Source organism: Bison bison, unplaced genomic scaffold (assembly GCF_000754665.1).
Source record: "Bison bison bison isolate TAMUID 2011002044 unplaced genomic scaffold, Bison_UMD1.0 scf7180017858048, whole genome shotgun sequence".
Classification (NCBI taxonomy): Eukaryota; Metazoa; Chordata; class Mammalia; order Artiodactyla; family Bovidae; genus Bison; species Bison bison.
The window spans coordinates 2216801-2241819 of NW_011488621.1; the positions used below are offsets into that span (position 1 = coordinate 2216801).

General features: G+C 39.4%; 1 protein-coding gene across 1 annotated transcript in view; it reads left to right on the forward strand.

Moving 5' to 3' along the window:
- The window catches only part of TMEM64 (transmembrane protein 64), a 42215-nt gene extending 34881 nt beyond the window's left edge, over nucleotides 1-7334 (forward strand). Inside the window, exon 7 of the mRNA XM_010862200.1 lies at nucleotides 3341-7334. Coding sequence (XP_010860502.1) covers nucleotides 3341-3529 — 189 coding nt within the window. The 3' untranslated portion in view covers nucleotides 3530-7334. The remainder of the gene's footprint in view (nucleotides 1-3340) is intronic.
- Nucleotides 7335-25019: the final 17685 nt, after the last annotated feature.

The following is a 25019-nucleotide window of genomic DNA, read 5'->3' on the forward strand; positions in this document are numbered from 1 at the left end:
TTAACATTAGAGCAGTACCACATAGATATTCAGAGGAAGGCACAACTCTTCATTGTACTGAAATCCAACATAGATTCCATGGTTTGTCAACTTAGTCTTTTCCATATATTTTTGTGTGTACTCATCAACCAAAACCCAATCCTGGATAAATCCAAGTTTTGATCTGCTCTTGCACCTGCTCTTTTGGGGAAGTAATGCATCTAAGTAGACTGGTGATATTTAATTCATGGTTGCAAGCGTTCAGCTGGTTTCTCAACACTGCTGTATATTCTGTTCCCTTCGTCTTCCCATTTCCCCATTTTCCTTATGACTTTCAAACTTATCCTCACTCCCCTCACAAATTCTTCCTCCTGCCCCAACTTCCTTCTTCATTCACAACAGATTACCTTTCTTGCTTAACAGAAAAATCAAAAGCCTTCAAATGGGAAACCCCTCAATTTACAGCTATGGAATCTCCTAACCTTATGTTCTGCTTATACTCTTGGCCTGCTTTTCAGTTAACAGTGGAAGAAATCACTTTCTTGTATAAGGCTGTCTTTCTACTTATGTTTGATTCTTTTGTTTTAGTAGGGAAACTTTGTAAAAAGGTTTTGTTTTGTTTTGTATTATTTTAACACTTCACTGGGCTGTTAGGAAGAGTCAGTATAAATTTCCAACCCCTGGGCTCCAGAAAGACATCTGGAGAAAATCCCATGTAAAGATGAGCCAATTCACCCTTGCGGGGAACCTGAAAAACTTTCTCACTAGTTGTAAACTTACTTTCTATGGCCTTGCCAAATCCTTCCCTCGAGCTTTCATCACTAACCTTCTGTAAATCAGATACACTTTCTAGTTCTCATCTTAGCAAGCTAAGACTCACAACTATGCTTTTTAAAAATGTTTTCTTCTCTTAGCTTCTTTGACACCACTATCTTGAGCTTTTTCACTGTTTTCCTGGCTCATTTATCAGCACCTCCTCCTTCTACTCCTAACTTGGTCCTCCTCAAGACTCTAGCCAAAGCTTTTTAGTCTCACTCTGAAAACTTTTCTTCTTGGCAAATGCAGTTACTATAGTGGCTACTATTATTAAGGACATTGTGAGGACTCCCTAATATGCGTCTTCAGCTTAGTCTTCTTTCCATACCTTTAGACCTATTCACTGAATTGCTTTGGATATCTAATTGGCACCTCAAATTCAGCATATCCAGAGCAGAACTTAGCATCTCATTCACACCCTCTCCCAACTAGGTAACTAACTAACATTTTTCCATCTCTTTTTATGGTATTACCATCCACATAGTATCAGACTTAGGGTGTTCAATAAGTATAACTTATATTTTCCAGAGAGATAACATACTAGAGAACAATGGCAAGATTTAAAGGCCTACGTTTAAAATAACTGATTTGAAGGGAACCCTTCTGCAGTGTTGCTGGGAATGTAAATTGGTGCAGCCACTACACAGAACAACATGCGTGCTAAGTCGCTTCTATCACGTCTGACTCTGTGCGACCCCATGGACCATGGCCCACCAGGCTCCCCCGTCCCTGGGATTCTCCAGGCAAGAACACTGGAGTGGGTTGCCATTTCCTTCTCCAATGCATGAAAGTGAAGAGTGAAAGTGAAGTCGCTCAGTTGTGTCCTACTCTTAGCGACCCCATGGGCTGCAGCCCACCAGGCTCCTCCATCCATGGGATTTTCCAGGCAAGAGTACTGGAGTGGGGTGCCATTGCCTTCTCTGATATTCCTATGTGGAATTTAATTTTTAAAAAAAGATACAAATAAACTTATTTACAAAATGGAAACAGACTTACAGACATTGAAAACAAACTTACAGTTACAAAAGAGATGAGTAGAGGATAAATCAGGAGCTTGGGATGAACACACAAACACTGCTCTGTATAAGGTAGAGAACCAGCCAAGGACCTACTGTACAGCACAGGAAACTACTCAGTATTCTGTGATAACCTATGTGAGAAAAGAATCTAAAAGAGAATGAGTAGACACCTGAAACTAACACGACACTGTAAATCAACTATAGTAACATTAAAGAAAGAAAAATGTTAACTATGGGTGAAAATTAATTATCTTTGTCTCCTGGAGCATAAAAAATAAGATAAAATAACTACTTTGCTTAGAATTGTATTGAGTAATGGGTACTCACTTAATGTACATCCCTTGTACAAGTTCCAGATTCCTTCATCTCCTTAACCTGCCTCACCATCAGTGTGAGGTAGGTCACCACCTTCCCCCTCCACCCTCAACATTTGTACCTGGAGTATTTCTCCCATAAAAATATAGGTAGGCTTAATTGAAACAGTATTGTATTTCAGGATCACTATGCTTAGAGCAGCTTTTGAAAGCATGCTGAAACATTAAACATCTACTGAGAATATTTTGCTCTAAACCCTGAAGAACTGCTTTACAAATGAACTTTGGAATAAATATCATTTAGAAGATGTAGACTGCTTAGACAGTCATTGAGCTGAATTGTCTGTAGAATGTTTTAAGTACAGAGGGAGCACAGCTTCTGGACAGCGGGAGAAGCCCACGTGGTTCCCAGGCGCTTACTTGAAATCAGATCACTAAGTGAGCGGCTGAACTGAGACTAGAGCCTTGGTGCTTTTTCTGTTCCTTTTACTGGAATTTTTCCCCTTATCACGTTTCTGTGTTTTTATTTTGAAAAGTGTAGACAACTTCATGTTCACAGTCTCTTGTTAATTTCTTTTAAAGCTTATTGGCATTTCATTTTTCAAGTGTTTTAATATTTTTCATTTCAGCTGTACCAGGTAGGTCATTTGCAAATAGTAGTGTTTCTAAGTCAACTTAAAAATACCTACAGACATTTATAGTTTTGCACAGAAGTAATACTACATGAATTACATTAACAAAGTTTAGCCAACTTTATTGTAGAAATATATATTTTTTTATTCATTGAAGGAAACTTTTTGATACAAAGAAAGAAGCTTGACATCAAACAAACATCATTTAATATGGACTAAAAGGGATATATGCTTGCTTTGTGTTAACCTGACACTGTTATGAACACTGTGTAGATGTTGGCCCTCCACACCCAGCAGACAAGAAATAAATGACACCTTTGTGTAAACTATTTAAAAATGTTACCTTACTGTATTTGAAAACTGCCCTCTTTGAAACATTTCTGACGATATTTATTGGCTTGGAAATGTTCTGCCTTTTTACTATGTAAAACATTGCTAACTGTAATGTTTTATTTTTATTCACAGATTATTATAAATATCCTGTTTGCAGTATTTCTAAGATGACATTTATTGGCTTAGAAAGTTCTCCCTTTTTACTATATAAAATATTGTTAACTGTAATTTTTATTTTTATTCACAGATTATTATAAGTATAGGCCTCATGTTTTATGTAGTTCATCGAGCTCAAGTGGAATTGAATGCAGCTATTGTAGCTTGCGAAATGGAACTGAAAACCTCTCTGGTTAAAGGCAATCAACCAAATATCAGTGGCTCTTCATTCTACAAGAGGACCCTAACATTTTCTGGAGATGGAATCAATATTGTATAATTCTAATGAAATGTGTAATTGTCAAGAGCCTAGTGTGCTGTCCAAGATCTAGCAGTTCCCTTACTACTGGGCAGAGATGCAAGTTTTAATTGTCTTATGGCACACACACACACACACACAAATGACTAGTTTTTAAATTGCACAGTTTTTAAAAACAGGAATCATTTTCTGGATATGTAAGTGTAAATGTCGATGCACCTTTGGCTGCAGCTCTTTATCATTTATTATGCCCTTAGTGGTCTATAAGTCTGCACTTTAGGTTTTGGGTTGTTTGTTTTTTTTTTTTTTGTCATTTTCTTTATGAGTACTTACGAACAGAAAAATAATCCAAATATTTTTCTGTTTAGTGTCTTCATTTATAAAGACTATGAATAGTTGTATGTGTCTTTCCTGCTTATAAAAATGAGTAAAAGTATGCAATTTTAAATGTATAATATTATTGGATGTTCTTTGCTTTTGTAGTGTTTCCAGAAAGGATAAATGATGTTTTGTTTTTTTTTAATGTTTTAGTTGGAACTACTTTGCTTTCCTTTTCCTTGCTAGTTAGAAAATAGACATGAACTTTTGTTTAAATGTATTTTTGCAAGGATCAAATTGTTACACCTATACACACAAGTTTAAATCCTACATTGTGGGACTGAAGTGCTCTTAAGATACCTTTTTTATTTTTGCTGTGTAATATGCAAAGCGAAAGGGAAATTATTTAATGCGTAGTGGCTCAAATTAGAACTTGTGTTCTAATTTCACATCATTGGCTTTAGCCTCCTTAGGTCTTCCATCAAAGGGCTGTCCTATTACAGTCTTACTGAAAATTTTATTAAAATAAACTTCTTTTCTTTTTGTATTCATTATTAGGCTTTGAAATAAAGATGTTATTCCTTTAAAGTGGTGGGCTTACAATCACTGAAGATGTCACTCTGATGGCCTTGTTTGATCAAAATGCCTATCTAAAAAATTAAGCTTTAAAATCAGGTTTATAATTCTGTTGAAGTACATATATATTTGTCCCCATAGTCTTCAGCTTTACAACTGTAAGTAATGTTATCTTGATGCCCAGATTTGTATTATATATTTGCCCTACTATAGAGTAGGCTTATTTTGTTTGTTTTTTGGTACTTGTTTTCCTCTGATAAGACTCAGGAATTCTGAAATGTGAAATTAAGTCTCAGTTCTTTTTCCTGTAGAATGAATTGAGTGTATTTATTAATAGTACTTATGTGTATAGAATATAATAATTTGGTATATGATTCATATGACATTCATTTATCACCTTATATTTTTAAAGTAGCTTAATTGTGATCTTAATGATTAGTTTATTTTACAGTGGAGATTATTGATATGAATGCAGATTTTCTGGTATGTATCTGTTTTTTAGCTATGAAGGTGCCACCTTATCAGAGACCTCCCATTTGCCTTTTCATTAGGGTAAAATCTTTACCCTGATTTACTAAAGTGCAAAAGAATTATTTAGAAGCAATTATTTTAATTTTATGCTACGGATACATTTAATCATTTTAGTATATAAATTTTTGCCCTGTTGCAGGTATAATTATTTCCCTTTCCTTCATAATGAATAAGTTTTCTCACCTTTGAATAACAGTGAAGTTTGTTTTTATGTCTATACCAAGTTCTTTTGGTATAGTCCAGATGATTTTATAGGGACCTGGGTCTATAGCAGTCAACTGACCTACAAATCTTTCCTTCTTTTATTGATAGAAAAATACCATTGAAATGTTATTCTTTTTTTAAATCCTAATTAATTGTTTCGTTTCTTTAATAATTAGTTTAATTATCCTAATAAACAATGATTTGATTTATTCTTGTCTAACTTAAAACTATCTTGTGCTTTCTGTTTGTTTAGTTTTTTTATAAAGAAATTAATAATTTAAGATCACTACTTTCATACACTTGTATTACACTTCATGTATTTTGAAGTGCATTTATTTACTTTGGCATTTTGTAACTTGAATAATTTTGCCAAATGAAAAACTATTGGTAGTTTGTCATGAGTTTTTCCAACTGTTGCATTTTGCTTAGTACTTAAATATGTAAAGGTAAAAGAGAAGTAACTTTTCTATATTCTGCCAACATGATTTTATATAATAAAATCATCCATTTTTACTTAAAATAGTATGGATGTACTATTTTTAAAACATTAATCTAAAACTGCAGTTTTCCTTTTGTTCATTGTTTCCAGCCTACACATAAACTGTTATCCCTTATAGTCATGCTGTTTGATAGCTGCATTCGGTTGCTGTTTTTTTATTAATATATGTGCTGTCTATAAATTGTACAAAACATGCTGTATTGACAAAACATATACAATGTTATATTCATTCCATCTTTAATCCCACATGCCAGATTTCTGGCAGCAACAAATTTCTATAGGATCCTTTTTATGTTGCCCTAATATTGCCTCCAGTCATAGAGTATATATTAATATATATATTATATATTGGATTTCTTAAATATATATATTTACATATATATAAATAATATATATATATTGGATTTTTTTTATTTCTCAAATCATTTAAGATTTGGATTCTCAAATCATTTAAAGTACAGTTAAAGTTGCTTTATGCTTATTTTTAAAAGCTCGCAAAACACTTGTTTCAAACCTTTTGAAAGATATGTGCTGTTTTTAATTCTTTGGACCTTTTTCTTAGTTTTCCACATTTTCTGGTTTATTATTAATGATTTTGTTTACTCTTTGCCAAGTTTTGTCTTGTGAATTATTTTTAAACAGCAACATCCCCTTTTAAAAACATGTACATAATAATTTACTACATGTTTTCATGTCCATTTTCATTTGATCATGTGATTTGTGAAATAACTTGAAATCTATACTTTGGTTTGTGAAAATAATAGAACCAAATCTCTGTCGTTAGAATGTATATTTTGAGTTTATGTTCAGAAGTGAGTTTGTGGATTTGTTCAGAGCCAGCCATACTCTCCTTGTATGTACTTTGTAACCAGTGCAAACCTTTCTAAGAAGACTTTCCCATGATCAGGTCAAGCTTATGACTATAAAGCATTTCCTTCCTTGAGAAGCTATAGAATTCAGTATCTACTCTGATTTACCATTGCTCTAACTGAGCTAAGTGGTGGAGACTATTAGCATATACCAGTATGCGTTTGTTAATGTGCAACGCTGATTGGAACTGGTCTTAGGAAGGGTGCTGTGGCTTATGTACATCTACAGTTGTAGGACTGTCTTTAGAATGCTGAAAGTTGCTATGTATATGCTAGGTTGATACAGGTAAATTCTGAGGTACATGGTAAATCCATGCTGTTCAAAACCAGTCACCATGTGCAGAGGAAAAGAGAGGTTTAATGAGGACCTCAGGAATAATGATACTAAGTTATTGACTTCAGTGATGGAATTTTGTTTCAAACACAAGCCACTTAGTGTACCAGAATGGGTCGTCAGAGTAACACTAGTTGGTTTTTAAATTTTACATTGCTAATTTTGTTAATAATAAACTGCTTAGGATATACTTTTTTAGTGGTCATGTCTTTAACCTGAAAAACTTAAAAGAAGTGGAAAACTTGTTCCACAGGATATTTAAAACTAAGGAATTCCAGTAACCTCGCATATGTTGACTATAAACTGTTAACTGATTCAGCAACTGAATTATAACTTGGTACTTCTGAATGGCAAAGTGATTGCTGTAAACTATTTTCTAAGGTAGCTAAAGGTTTAAAATAGATAATTCTAAAGGTAAATCAGTAAAATCTCTTGATAATTGGTATCCTAAATCACTTGTGTGCCTGAGAAAATAAAAGGTTATGTTTTATTTTCCTTTTCTCTTCTCTTACTTCCCCTCTGTAATTTAATGAATTTAGGGCCATTTGCAAGGGGAGGGAGCAATTTAGGAGGAATGGTGGACATGTTTCTAAAAGTGATAATGCTCATAATTGACCCTAGATGAGGGTGGTTATGGTTATGGCAGAGGCCCTGTGGAGAAATGATTTTGGTGTCTTACATTGGCACTCAATCTTCAGTGTGCTTTTTTTCTAACATCCGCAAATCATGAAATGCTACCTGCCAGTCAAATAACAGTTAGTCATTTGCCCAGGCTATAGAAATCTTTATGATGCCTTTCATAATGTTAAACGACTTTTACCAGTCTTAATTTCCTATTGACGTCTACCCTGTTTCTATGACTATTTCCTAAGGGCCCGTTCCAGCCACCATAAAACTTTCTTCTTAGTACTTGGAATGACATTGTCCTTGTTGGTTTGTTCAGTTCAGTTGCTCAGTCATGTCTGACTCTGCGACCCCATGAACCACAGCATGCCAGGCCTCCCTGTCAATCACCAACTCCCGGAGTTTACCCAAACCCATGTCCATTGAGTCAGTGATGCCATCCAACCATCTCATCCTCTGTTGTCCCCTTCTCCTCCTGCCCTCAATCTTTCCCAGCATCAGGGTCTTTTCAAATGAGTCAGCTCTTCACATCAGGTGGCCAAAGTATTGGAATTTCAGCTTCAACATCAGTCCTACCAATGAACACCCAGGACTGATCTCCTTTAGGATGGACTGGTTGGATCTCCTTGCAGTCCAAGGGACTCTCAAGAGTCTTCTCCAACACCACAGTTCAAACGCATCAATTCTTCGGCATTCAGCTTTCTTTATAGTCCAACTCTCACATCCATACATGACCACAGGAAAAACCATAGCCTTGACAAAACCGACATTTGTTGGCAAAGTAATGTCTCTGGTTTTTAATATGCTCTAGGTTGGTCATAACTTTCCTTCCAAGGAGTAAGTGTCTTTTAATTTCATGGCTGCAATCACCATCTGCAGTGATTTTGGAGCCCCCGAAAATAAAGTCTGCCACTGTTTCCCCATCTGTTTGCCATGAAGTGATGGGACCGAATGCCATGATCTTCGTTTTCTGAATGTTGAGCTTTAAGCCAACTTTTTCACTCTCTTTCACTTTCATCAAGAGCTGATCCCATACTGTTGCATGTACATTTTTCCTAGACATTTTACATCAGAATTGCTTGCTAGAGCACGAATAGGCTACCACACATGGCAGGCTGCCTTCAGCTGTGGTGGTACAGTGGAGCACTCATTGAATAAATACGTTGGCAGTGTGTGTGTATTCGTTATGCGAGGCTGTACAGTACTTTCTGCCATGGTCACCTTCCTTGGTTGAGGCTGCCTATCCGTACTCAGAGTGCGGGGAAAACATATCTTAATACTAACTGTATTATGAGTTAAATATTGAACATTTTTAGGGAAAGCGTTATAGGTGTGGTAGTGTTAAAATGGTGTATATACTGGTAAATTTGTATTTAGTAATTGTCATGTTTCAATGAAGTTGACTATCCAAATTAAGTGATTAGCCTTAAAAGTGACTAATATTCTGTGGGTTAACCTGCTGTTTGAAAGGCTTAAAAATTACAAAATATGCACGAAGTGGGATAGAAAAGAGTGAATAGAATATATACTGAACCAAAACAAAGAGCAATTTGAGAATTACATAATTCTAAAAGTAGGTATACATTTAGACTAGTATATTTTAATAAATATTTTTATCTTAGGATGGCATAAAACTCATAACCACCATAAAGTAGAAACCTTGAGTGGATTTGTTTATTCTGCCTTTCATAGTAATAAAGCCATTTTCAGCAGAAATGTTTTGAGACATGGTCTGTTTCATACTCATTTCTTACAGTCCTGTTCCCAAGTTGACCAAAGCTGGAAGGACAGGGAACCTGAGTAGTTTTCCACTGTCTTTTCAGTTTATTTGTTCAATCACTAAGCTGTGTCCAGCTCTGCGATCGCATGAACTGCAGCACACCAGGCTTCCCTGTCCTTCACTGTCTCCCAGAGTTTGCTCAAACTGATGTCCATTAACTCAGTGATGCCATCCAACCATCTCATCCTCTGTCTCCCTCTTCTCCTCCCCCCTACAATCTTTCCCAGCATCAGGGTCTTTTCCAGTGAGTCGGCTGTTTACCTCAAGTGGCCAAAGTACTGGAGCTTCAGTTTCAGCATCAGTCCTTCCAATGAATATTCAGGGTTGACTTCCTTTAGGATTAACTCATTTGATCTCCTTGCTGTCCTAGGGACTCTGAGAGTCTTCTCAAGCACCACAGTTTAAAAGCATCAGTTCTTGAGTGCTCAACATTCGTTATGGTCCAACTCTCACATCCATACATGGCTACTGGAAAAACCATAGCTTTGACTAGACAGACCTTTGTTGGCCAAGTGATGTCTCTATTTTTAATATTCTGTCTAGGTTTGTCATAGCTTTTCTTCCAAGGAGCAAGCGTCTTTTAATTTCATGGCTGTAGTCACAATCTGCGGTGATTTTGGAGCCCAAGAAAAAAATCCGTCACTGTTTGCATTTTTTTCCCGTCTATTTGCATGAAGTAATGGCACCATATGCCATGATAGTTTTTTGAATGTTGAGTTTTAAGCCAACTTTTTCAGTCTCCTCTTTTACCCTCAAGAGGCTCTCTAGTTCTTCACTTTCTACCATTAGAGTGGTGTCATCTGCATATCTGAGGTTATTGATATTTCTCCCAGTAGTCTTGATTCCAGCTTGTCATTCATCCAGCCCAGCATTTTTCATGGTGTAATCTGTATATAATCTGCATATAATCAGCCATGAAATTAAAAGATGTTTGCTCATTGGAAGAAAAGCTATGACCAACCTAGACAGCATATTAAAAAGCAGAGACATTACTTTGCCAACAAAGGTCTGTCTAGTCAAAGCTATGGTTTTTCCAGTAGTCATGTATGGACATGAGAGTTGGACTATAAAGAAAGCTGAGCACCAAAGAATTGATGCTTTTGAACTGTGGTGTTGGAGAAGGCTCTTGAGAGTCTCTTGGACTGCAAGGAGATCCAACCAGTCCATCCTAAAGGAGATCAGTCCTGGGTGTTCATTGGAAGGACTGATGTTGAAGCTGAAACTCCAATATTTTGACCACCTGATGCAAAGAACTGACTCATCAGGAAGAGACCCTGATGCTGGGAAAGACTGAAGGCAGGAGGAGAAGGGGACGACAGAGGATGAAATGGTTGGATGGCATCACCTACTCAATGGACATGAGTTTGAGTAAGCTCTGGGAGTTGGTGAAGGATAGGGAAGCCTGGTGTGCTGCAGTCCATGGGGTCACAAAGAGTTGGACACGACTGAGTGAATGAACTGAATCTGAATATAATTTAAATAAACAAGGTGACAGTAAACAGCCTTGACATACTCCTTTCCCAGTTTTGAACCTGTCCATTGTTTCATGTCCATTTCTAACTATTGCTTCTTGTCCTGCTTACAGGTTTCTCAGGAGGCAGATATGGTGGTTTGGTATTCCCACCTCTTTAAGAATTTTCCTCAGTTTGTTTGCTCCACACAGTCAAAGGCTTTAGCATGGTCAACGAAGCAGAAGTCAAATGTTTTTCTGGAATTCCCTTGCTTTCTCTATAACCCAATGGATGTTGGCAATTTGATCTCTGGTTCCTCTGCCTTTTCTAAGTTCAGCTTGTACATCTGGAAGTTCTCAGTTCACGTACTGTTGAAGCCTAGCTTGAAGGATTTGGGGCATTACCTTGCTAGAATGGGAAATGAGTGTAATTATGTGGTATTTTGAACATTCTTTGGCATTGACTCTTTGGGGTTGGAATGAAAACTGGCTTCATTGGAATGAAAAAGAATAGATAGATGTATTAGTCGCTCAGTCGTGTCCAACTCTTTGTGACCCCATGGACTGTAGCCCACCAGGCTCCTCTGTCCATGGGGATTCTCCAGGCAAGAATACTGGAGTGGGTTGCCATGCCTTCCTCCAGGAGATCTTCCCAACACAGGGATTGAACCTGAGTCTCCCACAATTTGGGAGGATTTTTTACCATCTGAGCCACCAAGGAAGCCCAGATACATGTATATGTATAGTTAAACCACTTTGCTGTACAGGTGAAACTATCACCACATCAACTATGCTCCAATATAAAATAAAAAGTTAAAAAATATGGAGAGAATAGGAATGCTGTCTTAATAAGGAAAAACGGGCTGTTTAGAAGCCCTTGCACAGAACTGAAGTGAATTTTGGGACTTCACATCACTTCAATGCCAGGATGAAATATTCTAAACTGAATAGTTTAGAATCCCTGGGCCCCTTAGAAACAGCACGGAGGAACACAACTAGCAATCCTAACTGGTTTAAATCAAAGTGTAGTGATGCATAAACACTTCCACTCCAGTGTTTTCACAGTGTTTAAAATCATTTACTCACAATGCATTAAGCATGGAAGCTCATCCATGCTTCAGTTTGTGGTTTTCCTGATTCTACCTCAGTACAACTTTTCAGGTAAAGGTAAATGTTGCAGTGTTGGGGGCCAGAGTGAGGTACTCCGCCCGTGGCAAAGGTCATGAGGAAGGAGGCTCGACATACGCAAAGGCGGGATCGAGCCTCAGGAGTCCCCCTGGAAATCCTCGAGCATCTACCCCCATAACCAGAGCCTGCCTACTTTACTACTTTGTGCTCACCTACACCTCTGACTTTACGGGGGGCTGTCCCCCACCACCTCTTTCGGAGAAGGAGTTAACTTAGAGCTCCAGTTAATAATAATTCCTGGGCGTGATAGGAGTTTTTCAACCTACAATCTCCTCTGAAGGTTCTCTAGCCTGCCTGACGGGCTTGTCCGGCCACATGTGATTGCTCACAGCCTCCCAACCATGAGAGGCACGAGATGCTTTAAACCTTCTAAAAACAGGTTCCTTAGAAAAGTCAGAAAACTATTAGTATAATGGGCTGATTAAAAATTGTATTGGTGAAGGGTTTTTCATTTGTTGAGCCAATGTTTGTTGCTAAGACTCCACATCCCCTGCCCTTACACACATTAATGAATATATAGAAGAAATAAGTATTAACCTTTGATATTAATCACATTAGACCTTAGGCTAAGTAAATTCTTTCCTTAACTAAAACCCACTATACCCTCACCCTATAGGAATGTAACTTTATTTGGGTGGCGTCTGTTTTAAGAATAATCAGCCTTGGAGAAAAAAGTGTTCTGGTTGACTGACCACTGTCACAAGAAGAGGGTCATAAATTGTCAGCAGGCCCCCCTGGCCAGAAGATGATGTAACACCCCTAAGACCTCTGTATACATTTGTATGAAGCACCTGACTTTAATAAAAGTCAGGACTGCTGTCCCCACGTGACTTTTGTATAACACCTCAGTGTATAAAAACAGACTCTGGAAAATAAAGAATTGGGATCAGTTCCTCGAAAGACTGGTCTCCCCATGTCTCTCTCTCTCACTCTGGCTGAGTCTCCATCTGGAGCGTGGAACCCGTCATGCTTACTAATTATGCCTGGGCTTCTAAGATCCGACCGGGGAGGCCTCAGTGTCTCCTCTCCTTTGGGAGAACGGAAGGACACCTGTGGCCTACGTAAGTGGCACAAACTTCTTGTCTTGAAGTTTTATTGGTCTCCCGCGTAAACCAAGCTACTCAGCCTCTTTTCTCCACTGAATTTTCCTACTGAGCTATCCTCATTCTATTACTGTTTATATCTTTGATGAATATTTAAATAGTCGCCTAAGCCGTCTCCCCTTCGAATACCCTGGATCAGCCGGGGCTGGACCCCGACATTGCAGGTGAGTCAAAAAGGAAAATAAAATTTCCCCTTGGTTGCAATGGCCAGAGAATGATTGCCCAATTACACATGTTACTCTGGTTTAGAACCTTGACGGGTTCCATCCTTGGAACTTTATAACTTTGTTGCTACAGGAACTGTGAATTCAGTGCTGAGGGTATTGTATTCTTTGTTGGGCTTCCCCAATGGCTCAGCAGTAAAAGAATCGACCTGTGATGCAGGAGACACAGGTTCAATCCCTGGGTCTGGAAAATCCCTGGAGAAGAAAATGGCAACCCACCCCAGTTATCTTGCCCAGAAAATCCCATAGACAGAGGAACCTGGCAGGCTATAGTCCTTGGGGTCACAAAAGAGCTGGACACAACTGAGCGACCAAACAACTGGGTATGTGATTCACATGAGATGCCAGGGAAAGCAATTGAAAATGCTTATCTGGGGTTGTGTGGAAAGATTCAGATGGAAGATTGTGTTAAGGGCCACCTGTTTTTAGCCTTAGGCATGAGAGAGACCTCTCCAAGGAATAAAGGGAAAAGGTAAACTAAAGGACACATTGCCTGCATAACAGCCTTCACAGGAGAAAGGCAGGCAAAAAATGAGACAGTCCACACTGGTCTCCATGATATCCTTGAACCCACCCAGCATAATCCCCTGAGGGCTTGTACCTTCCATCCTTACCTGGAATTCTCTTCCCACAGAGGCAGAGTTGCTTCCCTTGTGGCCTGTAATATACTGTGAATGTTTCTGATGCTATGTTCACCATAGACTATGACATGTGATCAAGTTGTCTCACCGGCTACATAATAAATATTTAGTGATTAAATGAGTGGGAGAAGTGGGTTAAAAAGAGACTGTGTTCAGTGCCATATTTTAGAAATCAAGATCTTGGAGTTCTCATATGTTGGTCAGAAAATGTCACTTCATGGAAAATATAACCCAGTACTCATTGTGTGCCAGGCATTCCTGGAACAAAAGCCAGACATTTTAAAAACAGTGTCAAGGAAACTCTCCATTTCTCGGTTCTGGTTTTCTATGTACTGGCCTCATCTTCAGGCAGGTTTTTCTTAAGTAGTAGCAAAGTCAACACTCCTTCAAAGTGATTCTGTCTCTGCTGCAGTCGTTTACCCACCTCTAGGTGGAGGTTGGGCCCCTGCTGGATTATCCAGGTAGAGATGGGAATGGTTTTGAGAGCAGAGTGTGATATGAGGGCAAAATCAAAGTGAGAAGTCCATTCTTGAAATCATAAAAGAGGCCATCACTATAATCAGAAACAATAGTCGGAAACAGAAAGGGAAAGAAGAAATACATTCTGCCTCTCCTCCATCTTACTGTCAGAATTCCACGCTATACTGTCAGAAAGATGGGTGCTGGCCCCTGAGTTTGCTTTTGTTATGTGTGTGAGGTTCTGTAAATGAAGGAGAGTTGAAAAAGCATCACCTGAGAATAAAGCCAATTGTCAGAACACTGAGCTTCAGTGTTTTTATTTATTTAAACCTTGCCTTTGGTTTGATATGGAAATATACATCTAATATAAAAGTTTTATAAAAACTTACAAAAGTTCTCTAAAGTCTCATATATAGCATGAGCTTTGTAAACAGGCCCAGGTTCAAAGCCTCCTATACCATTTACTATCTGTGTGAAGTCCAGATAGATGACTTAAGTTTTTATGTTTCATTCTCTAGTACTTATTTTAAGAGTTATCTAAGAGAATGGGTGAAAAGCATTTAGCACATTGTCCAGTGCAACTGTCAACACCATACATTTTTATGTCGACTTAAAAAGTAGTCACAATCTAAAAGTTGGGAGGCTTTATTCGGTGGGGATTTTTAGGACGTCAAGCCCAAGAGACAGCATCTCAAGTAACTTTGAGAGAACTGCTCCAAGGAGGTGAGGGTAGGAGCCAGGTTATAGAGAAGTTTTGCGACAAAGGGCAGGTAGTCTGAACATCAAAATTATTCTTAATTAAAATCAGATATCTCAAGAAATTGAGTGCTTTTCTATCTGCGGGAAGATGCAAGAGCCTGGGCTCACTGAAGCCATTCCTACTATATGCACTTCAGCTATCCTGGGCCAGTATCCTGTGTGGTTTTTTTCACATTTTGGCCCCGTTGGAGCTCACTGTGGGAAGTGGCTGCAGTCCTGATGGCTGCTAGGTCGCAGGTACTTCTTCCTGAGTGCCCTTAGGACTCGCCAGCTCACATTGGAGGATGCAACCACCGATGAGGACATCCTTGTTTGCTGATACGGCAGGAAGTATTTCATTCCTCAGGTATTATTGCATTACTGTTGTGCCTTAAGAGTTTTTTATTGTGGTAAATAAAATATACAGGAAACTTACCATTTTAACCATTTGTAAGCATGCAATGAAGAGGCAAAAATGTACATTCACATTACCAATATCCATCTTCAGGTTTTTTTCATCTTTCCAACCGGAACTCTGTATTCATTTATCTGAATACATTTGAATTCATTATTTTTGAATTCAATAATTCCCCATCTCTCCTCTACCCACCCAGACTCTGATAGCTACCATACTTCTGTCTCCCCGAGTTTTCCTATTCTGGGTTCCTCATGTAAGTAGAATCAGACAACATTTCTCCTACTGTGTCTGGTTTAATTAAGATCTTTTTTTTTTAAATAAAGCTAAATCCTGACTTTTTAGTCATTGATTCCTGGAGTTCCTTTACTACATAGGCCCCAGTGTACATGTGCTTGCTCAGTTGCTAAGTCATGTCTGACTCTGCAAATCCACGGACTATAGCCCACCAAGATCCTCTGTCCATAGGATTTCCCAGGCAAGAATAGTGGAGTGGGTTGTCATTTCCTTCTCCAGGGGATCTTCCTGACCCAGAGATCAAACTCATGTCTCCTGCGTTGCAGGTGCATTCTTTACCATTGAGCCACCAGGTAAATCCAAAGGCCCCAATGTGGAAGTGAAAGTTACTCAGTCTTATCCCACTCTTTGTGACCCCATGGACTGTACAGAATTCTCCAGACCAGAATACGGGAATGGGTAGCCATTCCCTTCTCCAGGGGATCTTCCCAATCCAGGGATTGAGCCCAGGTCTTCCACATTGCAGGTGGATTCTTTACTGTCTGAGACATCAGGAAAACCCAAGAAAACTGCAGTGGGTAGCCTATCCCTTCCCCAGCTGATCAATCTTCCCAACCCAGGATTGGACCAGGGTCTCCTGCGTTGCAGGAGGATTCCTTACCAGCTAAGCTACCAGGGAAGCCCAAAGGGCCTAAATTCCACCATCTTGTTGATAGTATCTACTAATTATAGGCACAATCTTAGTAGATAGGAAACAGTTTCACAGTTACGGGCTTTAGATGCCCATTCTATCTCCATAGCATCACAGAAGCAGGTTTCTTTGGTGACTATAGAATCTGAAAATGGTTCTGAAAGGTAGCTCAAATGCTTGAGTGCTTTAACTATGGCTGAGAATAAAAGATTTCAGAGCATTTTAGTAGTCAGCCTCAGGGTGCCAGTAAGCAAAATAGATGACAACAAGGTATAAACATTTATCATTAAACCAGGATGTAGGCCTAAAGAAGATTGCTCAGGAAAAAAAAAAAAACTCTAAAAAATTTCTCACAGTTGGTTTCATTTTTTCATTTTATGAGCTTAATGTGTTCCTTGCCTGGCAAATTTGCATTCCTTCAGTTTTTCATTTCCTGGACAAAAAGCAAGATCTGTTCAGCCTGTAACCATCAAGTATCAAGCAAGTTGTTTTTGTAGCAATAAATAATCTACATGAAATCGCTTGGGTGTTTACTTCCTTACTTCAATGATTTTTCAATGCAAATTTGGCTATTATCAGTCAAATGGAACATCCTAAAATTGCTGCTTAAAAATCTGGGGTGGGGAGGGGGGGAACAAACATGTAGGGGCAGACTCTTTCTCCGTAGCTTTGATCCTTTGAGCCTGGTCTTTCTAATGTGGATAATCATCTCTACAAACTACAGGAGACATCTCTGATTGTAATTTCTATTTTCATTTAATAATCTTGGGCAAGTAACTTATAATCTCTGAGTTTTAGTATTTCTTCTGTAAAATAGGCAGATAAAGACTACTTGTGAATGGTTTGTGGCGTGTAATAAGACACACAGGCAAGTATTAGTTTTAGGAAAGAAGCATGTGGTTGTGTATGTTTTATTTTCCAGCCCTCTTTCTCCTTGAGACTGTTTCTCATTTCTCTCCTTACAACCATCTCACAGCTTCTTGCTATAGTTTTTAGGAACTGAAAATTTTCACTTGATTTGTCCTTCCACTAGCAAGGCTTGTCCTAACATAAGCTAAGACTGCAGGCTGAAATCATTGCCTTTCTGACTTAGTTCTCTTTATTTCATCCATACCATGGGCCCCAGGACTCTACCTTCTGCTTTCCTGAGAGGAAGTTTGATAGTTTGCTATTTCTAGTTTTTAATCTAAACGGAATGGCTGAGAACTGAAGTATTTTCTGCCACATCAGTAAACATGAATGTCACAGTCATGCACAATTTGCAGCCCTCCAGCATGCGTCCTAAGAGCCCTCAGCAAGTGGCTGCCGCCACTCCCTAGGGTGAACCCCAAGGGAGCTCAGGATGTGAAAAACACAGGACACTGGCCAGGATAGCTGAGATGCATAGGAAAGAAATGATTTCAGTGAGCCCTGACTCGTGCAACTTTTCATATATAGAAAAGCACTAAATTCCTTAGCTTGAGATATCTAATTTTCTTTAATAATAATCTTTTGGTGTTCAGATTAGCTGGGTCCTCCCTTCCCTCCCTCTCCTTCTTCCCTTCCCTTCCTCAGAGCTGTTGTCTCAGGGCTACTTGAGATGCGGTCTCCCAGTCCTGAAATCCTAAAAAACCCCACCAAATAAGACCTACTCCAACTTTTAGGTTGTGAATATTTCTTCAGTCAACAGCTATGGTGACTGATGAAAGGACCAGGGCAGATTCCTCACCTCCACCTGAGCTCTCCGAGGACCCAGAGCCTTCATACTAGCAGAAGCCCCTTGTGCCCGTCCACCTCCTCAGAAAGTCCAGACAAATTTGAGTGAGTTCTAGGATTTCCCATTATTGGTTGATAATGCTAAGTTTTATTTGGTGGGGGAAGAGGTTATCCTTGAAAGGATACCTTTCCAGAAGAGAGCTGGGTTGCTCCGTTTAGACACAGGGTGGGACATCAGTGGAAGGATTGGGAAGATTTTGCTCAGTTTAGGCAGTGAGTGGCGGCTTCTCATTGTAAAAGGAGCTGGGAAGACTGTTTGGATACTGAGCGGTTGTTTATCCTCAGTTTAGAGGCTAGGAAGACTTTGCTCGGTTAAACACTGAGTAAGTTGGGACTGAGATGGTCGGGAGGGAAGACTGCCCTGTCGTTTTCCCTTGAATTGGCTACCTTAATCGGGCTTGTCAAAAAAAAAAAAAAGCCAAAATCTTATGAGAGCTTCTGAGCAGCAAAGAAGGAACTCTCTCCTGCTGACCAGCAATGGCTTTCTCAGGTGATGGAAACCTGCAGGAGTGGTGGAGGCAGGTCATCATGCCCTGCAGCTTCTCAGTACAGGGAAACGCACGCATGTAATCAACAAACTGCTCAACCAGGGACACACAAAAGAACTGGCCATTCTTCCATCTGAGCACCCATGGAAGTCTTACACTCCACAGGCATTACCCAAGACCCCTAAGGCGGGGGGCGGGGGGTGGGGGGAGCGGAAACAACTCTGGGGGGAAATCTGTGAAATGAGACGATCTCCTGCCATATTAATAAACAGGAAATGCTGCAGCCATCAGCGATTTGTGGCCTCCAAATATGAATGAGCACTCCCCAAACTGCGATCCAGCAGATGCTGCCACCCCTCATGGGGATTGCTGAGGAGCTGGGGAAATGCAAGAAGCAAGGTGAACAACGAAACAGGATTGGCCCCAGACACCTGAGGTGCGTATGAAAGAAGTGAATTCAGGGAGCCCAGAGGCTTGCGTCTTCCTGTACACAGAATGCTAAATTCCTTAACTTGATACCTCATCTCTGATGTTCAGACTGCCTGCTCCCTTTGCTGGAAACTTGTATATAGTCTGACTTTCTCTCCTGCCTCCTTGGAGCAGTTTTCTCACAGCTTCTGAGATGCTGATTCTCGGGCTCTCAGTCCTAAACGTTCTCGCCAAATAAAATAAGTCTCTACTTTCAAGTCGTGACTTGACTTTTTAATTGAGAAATCAGAAAAGTTAAGCTCTCAAGTAGCACGCATTGGCCCACTACACGATCATCACTAGCAATTTTATCTCAACAAACTGACTTCAAAATGAAAAAGAAAGGCTTCAAAATAAAAAGGAACAACAGATTGCCAATACCCCAGCTGTGAATATGTATGTACAAAACTTGCAAGTATTTGCTTCATTGGAAATTAAAGGAAAACTTGCCCTAAAAATTGAGGGGGCTCTTTCATTGCTTATGCAGTTAAGTTACCTTAAGGTTAAAAGTTGCCTTAATAAAGATGTCTTTTCAGACTTCAAACAAAGGCTTTTAGGGAGAAACTAGCATTTCTGTCTGTCTTTCAGATACAAATGTTCCATCTGATCTTCCGAGGTGGTTCTGTGTCTGTGTGTTTCGTTTGTTCGTGTTTTTGATTGGCCTTTGCCATACTGTTTCCCAGGGTAAACTCTCCGGATTTAGGTTACATCCTACCCCACCATCTTACGGGGAGGCCTCTTGAGTCCTAGGGAATCATTATTAATACATACCTTTTATTAATGTCCAAATGATGGATCCTTTTTAAATTGGAGAAACTAACACACTGGTGAATCTAAAGCCCTCATTATAAACAACTGTTTTACTGGTACATATGAAATAAAAGTACTGGGCGTCCCAGGTGGCACAGTGGTAAAGAAACCGCCTGCCCGTGCAGGAGACACAGAGATGTGGGTTTGATCCCTGGGTCTAGAAGATCTCCCAGAGTAGGAAATGGTCACCCACTCCAGTATTCTTGCTTTGAAAATCCCATGAACAGAGGAGCCTCGTGGGCTACAGTCCATGGATTGCAAAAGAGTGGACATGACTGAGCACACACATAGGCATAAAATAAAAATAAAATTAAATGTGAGAAAAAGATATCTAATAATTAAGAACTTCAATTGTTTATAACAAGAAAAACTAGTTTGGGAAACTCTAACTGTGGTCTTTGCTTCCCTCGATGGGTCTTATGGATGCTAATAGTATTAGAATAATTAATGTTAACAGAAAAACTTGTAAGGGAAGTCTATCTACTGTTTCCAACAGCTAGAAATGTAAAGAATTATCTCAAATGAATAAATAACTTGTTATGATTATTTTAAATGAGATAAAAGATTTTATATGATTAAAACAAGATCTAAATTTCATATACTGTAATGTTATAGTTCAGTTACTCAGTCGAATCTGACTCTTTGCAACCCCATGGACTGTAGCATGCCAGGATTCCCTGTCTGTCATAATGTCCCAGAGTTTGCTCAAACTCACTTCCATTGAGTCAATGATACGATCCAACATTTTCATCCTCCGTCCTCCCTTCAATCTTGCCCGGCGTCAGAGTCTCTTCCAGTGAGTCCATTGTTCTCATCAAGTGGCCAAAGTGTTGCACCTTCAGCTTCAATATCAGTCCTTCCAATGAATAGGCTGGTTATCTTTAGGGCTGACTGGTTTGATCTCCACGCAGTCCAAGGGACTCTCCAGAGTCTTTTCCAAAACCACAGAATGAAAGCATCAATTCTTTGGCTCTCAGCCTTCCTTATGACCCAACTCTCACATCCATACATGACTGTTACTGAGTCAAAGCTTGCTCTGCTCACCCCACAACAGGCCAATGAATCCGAGAGACAAGGTGCTGAGGCAAGGAAGAGACTTCAACTGGGGAGTCAGCCAACCGAGAAGATAGCAGGCTAACACCTCAAAATAATCATCTTATCGGAGTCTGAATGCCGAATTCTTTATAGATCAGAGAGAAAGAAGCAATGAGGAAACAAGACAAAAGGCAGAATAGAGAGGGAGATGCAGTGGGGAAGTAAAGTGAAAGGGTCTTCGTCCTGCAAAACATCTCCAAGGGAATGGCCAGCCTTCAGAAGGCGAGTATTAATCTATTCACACGTGGGCAGGGACAAACTATCTCTCCATCAGCTGGACAATGGCACTTGATTTACACACAAGCGGAAGGGGCAGGGTCCTCCAGTCAGGCCACTGAGTATGATTATAATAATAAAAGCAAGTCAAAGAAACAGTTTTCAACATGGGGTCAGAATTGGTTTCCTCCCTGCAGTATGACTACTAGAAAAACCATAGCTTTGACTATACAGACCTTTGTCAGCAAAGTGACACCTTTGCTTCTTAATATGCTGTCTAGGTTTGTCATAACTTTCCTTCCAAGGAGCAAAGGTCTTTTAATTTTGTGGCTGCAGTCACCATCTGCAGTGACTTTGGAGCCCAAGGAAATAAAGGCTGTCACTATTTCTGTTGTTTCCCCATCTGTTTGCCATGAAATGATGGGACCAGATGCCATGATCTTAGTTTTCTGAATGTTGAGTTTGAAGCCAGCTTTTCATTCTCCTCTTTCACCTTCATCAAGAAGCTCTTCAGTTCCTCTTCACTTTGTGCCATTAGGGTGGTGTCATCTGCATATCTGAGGTTATTGATATTTCTCCCTTCAATTTTGATTCCAGCTTAAACTTCATTCAGCCTGGCATTTTGCATGATGTACTCTGCATAGAAGTTAAATAAGCAGGGTGACAATATACAGCCTTGACGTGCTCCTTTCCCAGTTTTGAACCAGTCCATTGTTATGTGTCTTGGCCTGCATACAGATTTCTCAGGAGGCAGGTAAGGTGGTCTGGTATTCCCAACTCTAAGAATTTTCCACAATTTTCCACAAATTTTGTTGTGATCCACAAAAGGCTTTAGCATAGTCAATGAAGCAGATGTTTTCCTGCAATTCTCTTGTTTTATCATTTTTTCATTAAAAAATTTTTTTTAATATTTAGTTATTTTTAATTGATTGATGAATGCTTTACAAGATTGGTTTGACTTCTGTCATACATTAACATGAATTAACCATAGATTACATATATCCCCTCCCTCTCGAATCTCCCTGCAACCTCCTGCCCATTCCCACCCCTCTAGGTTATTACAGAGCCCCAGTTTGAGTTCCCCGAGTCATACAGCAAATTCCCCTTGGCTCTCTACTTACATATGTCGGTGTATGCCGTTCCATACTACTCTGCATTCATCTCACCCTCTCCCTCTCCTCCTCCACACTTGTCCATAAGTCTGTTCTCCATGTCTGCATCTCCTTTGCTGCTCTGAGAACAGGTTCGTCAGTACCATCCTTCTAGATTCCATATATATGTGTTTAATATATGATATTTGTTTTTCATTTTCTGACCTACTTTTCTCTGTATAATAGGCTCTAGGTTATCTACCGCATTAGAATGAACTCAAATGTGTTCCTTTTTTTGGCAGAGTAGTTTTCCATTGTATATATGTACCATTACTTCTTTATCCATTCACTGGTCGATCAACATCTAGATTGCTTCCACGTCTTGGCTGTTGTACATAGGTGCTGCAGTGAACATTGGGGTACAGTGTTTTTTCAGCTTTGGTTTATTCAGGGTATGTGTCTAGAAGTGGTATTGCTGAGTGATATCATGCTTTTATTCCTAATTTTTTAAGGAATCTCCATTCCATCTTCCATAGTGGCTGTATCAATTTACATTCCCAGCAGCAGTGCAGGAGTGTTCCCTTTCTTCACACCCTCTCCAGCCCTTGTTGTTTGTGAATTTTTTGATTATGGCCAGTCTGTCTGATTTGAGGTGATATCTATTGTAGTTTTTATTTGCATTTCTCTAATAGTGAGTGATGTTGAGCATCTCTTCATATGTGTATTAGCCATCTGTATGGCTTTGGAGAAATGTCTATTTAGGTCCTTGCCCACTTTTTGATTGGGTTGCTTGTTTTTCTGGTATTGAGTTGTATGAACTGCTTGCATATTTTGGAAATTAATCCTTTGTCACTTGTTTTATTTGGTATTATTTTCTCACATTCTGAGGATTGTCTTTTTACCTTGTTTATAGCTTCCTTGCTGTGCAAAAGCTTTTAAGCTTAATTAGGTCCCACTGATCTATTTTTGTTTTTATTTCCATTATTCTAGGAGGTGGGTCATAAAGGATCTTGCTAAGATTTATGTCATACAGTGTTCTGCCTGTTTCCTTCTAAGAGTTCTATAGTTTCTGGTCTTACATTCAGGTCTTTAATCCATTTTGAGTTTTTCTTTGTGTATTGTGTTAGGAAGTATTCTTATTTCATTCTTTTGCACATCATTGTCCAATTCTTCCAGCACCACTAATTGAAGACTGTCTTTTTCCCACTGTATAGTCTTGTCACCTTTGACAAAAATAAGTTGCCCATATGTGCTTTGGTTTATCTATGGGCTTTCTATCTTGCTCCATTGGTCTATACGTCTGTTTTTGTGCCAGTACCATACTGTCGTGATGACTGTAGCTTTGTAGTATAACCAGAAATCAGATAAGTTGGTTCCTCCAGCTTCATTCTTCTATGTCAAGACTGCCTTGGCTATTTTGTGTTTCCATACAAATTGTGAATTTTTTTGTTCTAGTTCTGTGAAAAATGCCATTGGTAGTTTAATAGGGGTTGCACTGAATCTGTAAATTGCTTTTGGTGGTAAAGCCATTTTCATGATATTGATTCTTCCAACCCAGAAGCATGGACTATCTCTCTGTTTATGTTGTCTTTGATTTCTTTCATCGGTGTCTTATAGTTTTCTGTATTTGGCTCTTTTGTCTCTAGTTCAGTTCAGTTCAGTTTAGTCACTCAGTCCTGTCTGACTCTTTGCAACCCCATGAACTGCAGCATGCCAGGCTTCCCTGTCCATCACTGACTCCTGGAGCTTGCTAAAACTCATGTCCATCAGGTTGATGATGGCATCCAGCCATCTCATCCTGTGTCATCTCCTTCTCCTCCTGCCTTCAATCTTTCCCAGCATCAGGGTCTTTTCTAATGAGTCAGTTCTTCATATCAGGTGGCCAAAGTATTGGAGCTTCAGCTTCAGCATCAGTCCTTCCAGGGAATATTCAGGACTGATTTCCTTTAGGATGGACTGGTTGGATCTCCTTGCAGTTCAAGGGACTCTCAAGAGCCTTCTCCAACACCACAGTTCAAAAGCATCAATTCTTTGGCACTCAGTTTTCTTTATGCTGCAACTCTCACATCCATACATGACTACTGGAAAAACCAAAGCTTTGACTAGACAGATCTTTGTTGGCAAAGTAATTTCTCTGTTTTTAATTTGCTGTTTAGGTTTGTCATAGCTTTTCTTCCAAGGAGCAAGCATTTTTTAATTTCATGGCTGAGGTTGCCATCTACAGTGATTTTGGAGCCCAAGAAAATAAAGTCTGTCACTGTTTCCATTGTTTCCTGATCTACTTGTCATGAAGTGATGGGACCAGATGCCACAATCTTAGTTGTTTGAATGTTGAGTTTTAAGCCACCTTTTATCACTCTCCTCTTTCACTTCATCAAAAGGCCCTTTGGTTCTTCTTCCCTTTCTGCCATAATGGTGGTGTCATCTGCATATCAGAGGTTATTGATATTTCTCCCGGCAATCTTGATTCCAGGTTGTGCTTCATCCAGCCCAGCATTTCTCATGATGTACTCTGAATATAAGTTAAATAAGCAGGGTGACAATATACAGCCTTGATGTAGTCCTTTCCCAATTTGGAACGTCTGTTGTTCCATGTCCAGTTCTAACTGTTGCCTCTTGACCTGCATACAGATTTCTCAAGAGGAAAGTAAGGTGGTCTGATGTTGCCATCTCTTTAAGAATTTTTCACAGTTTGTTGTGATCTTCA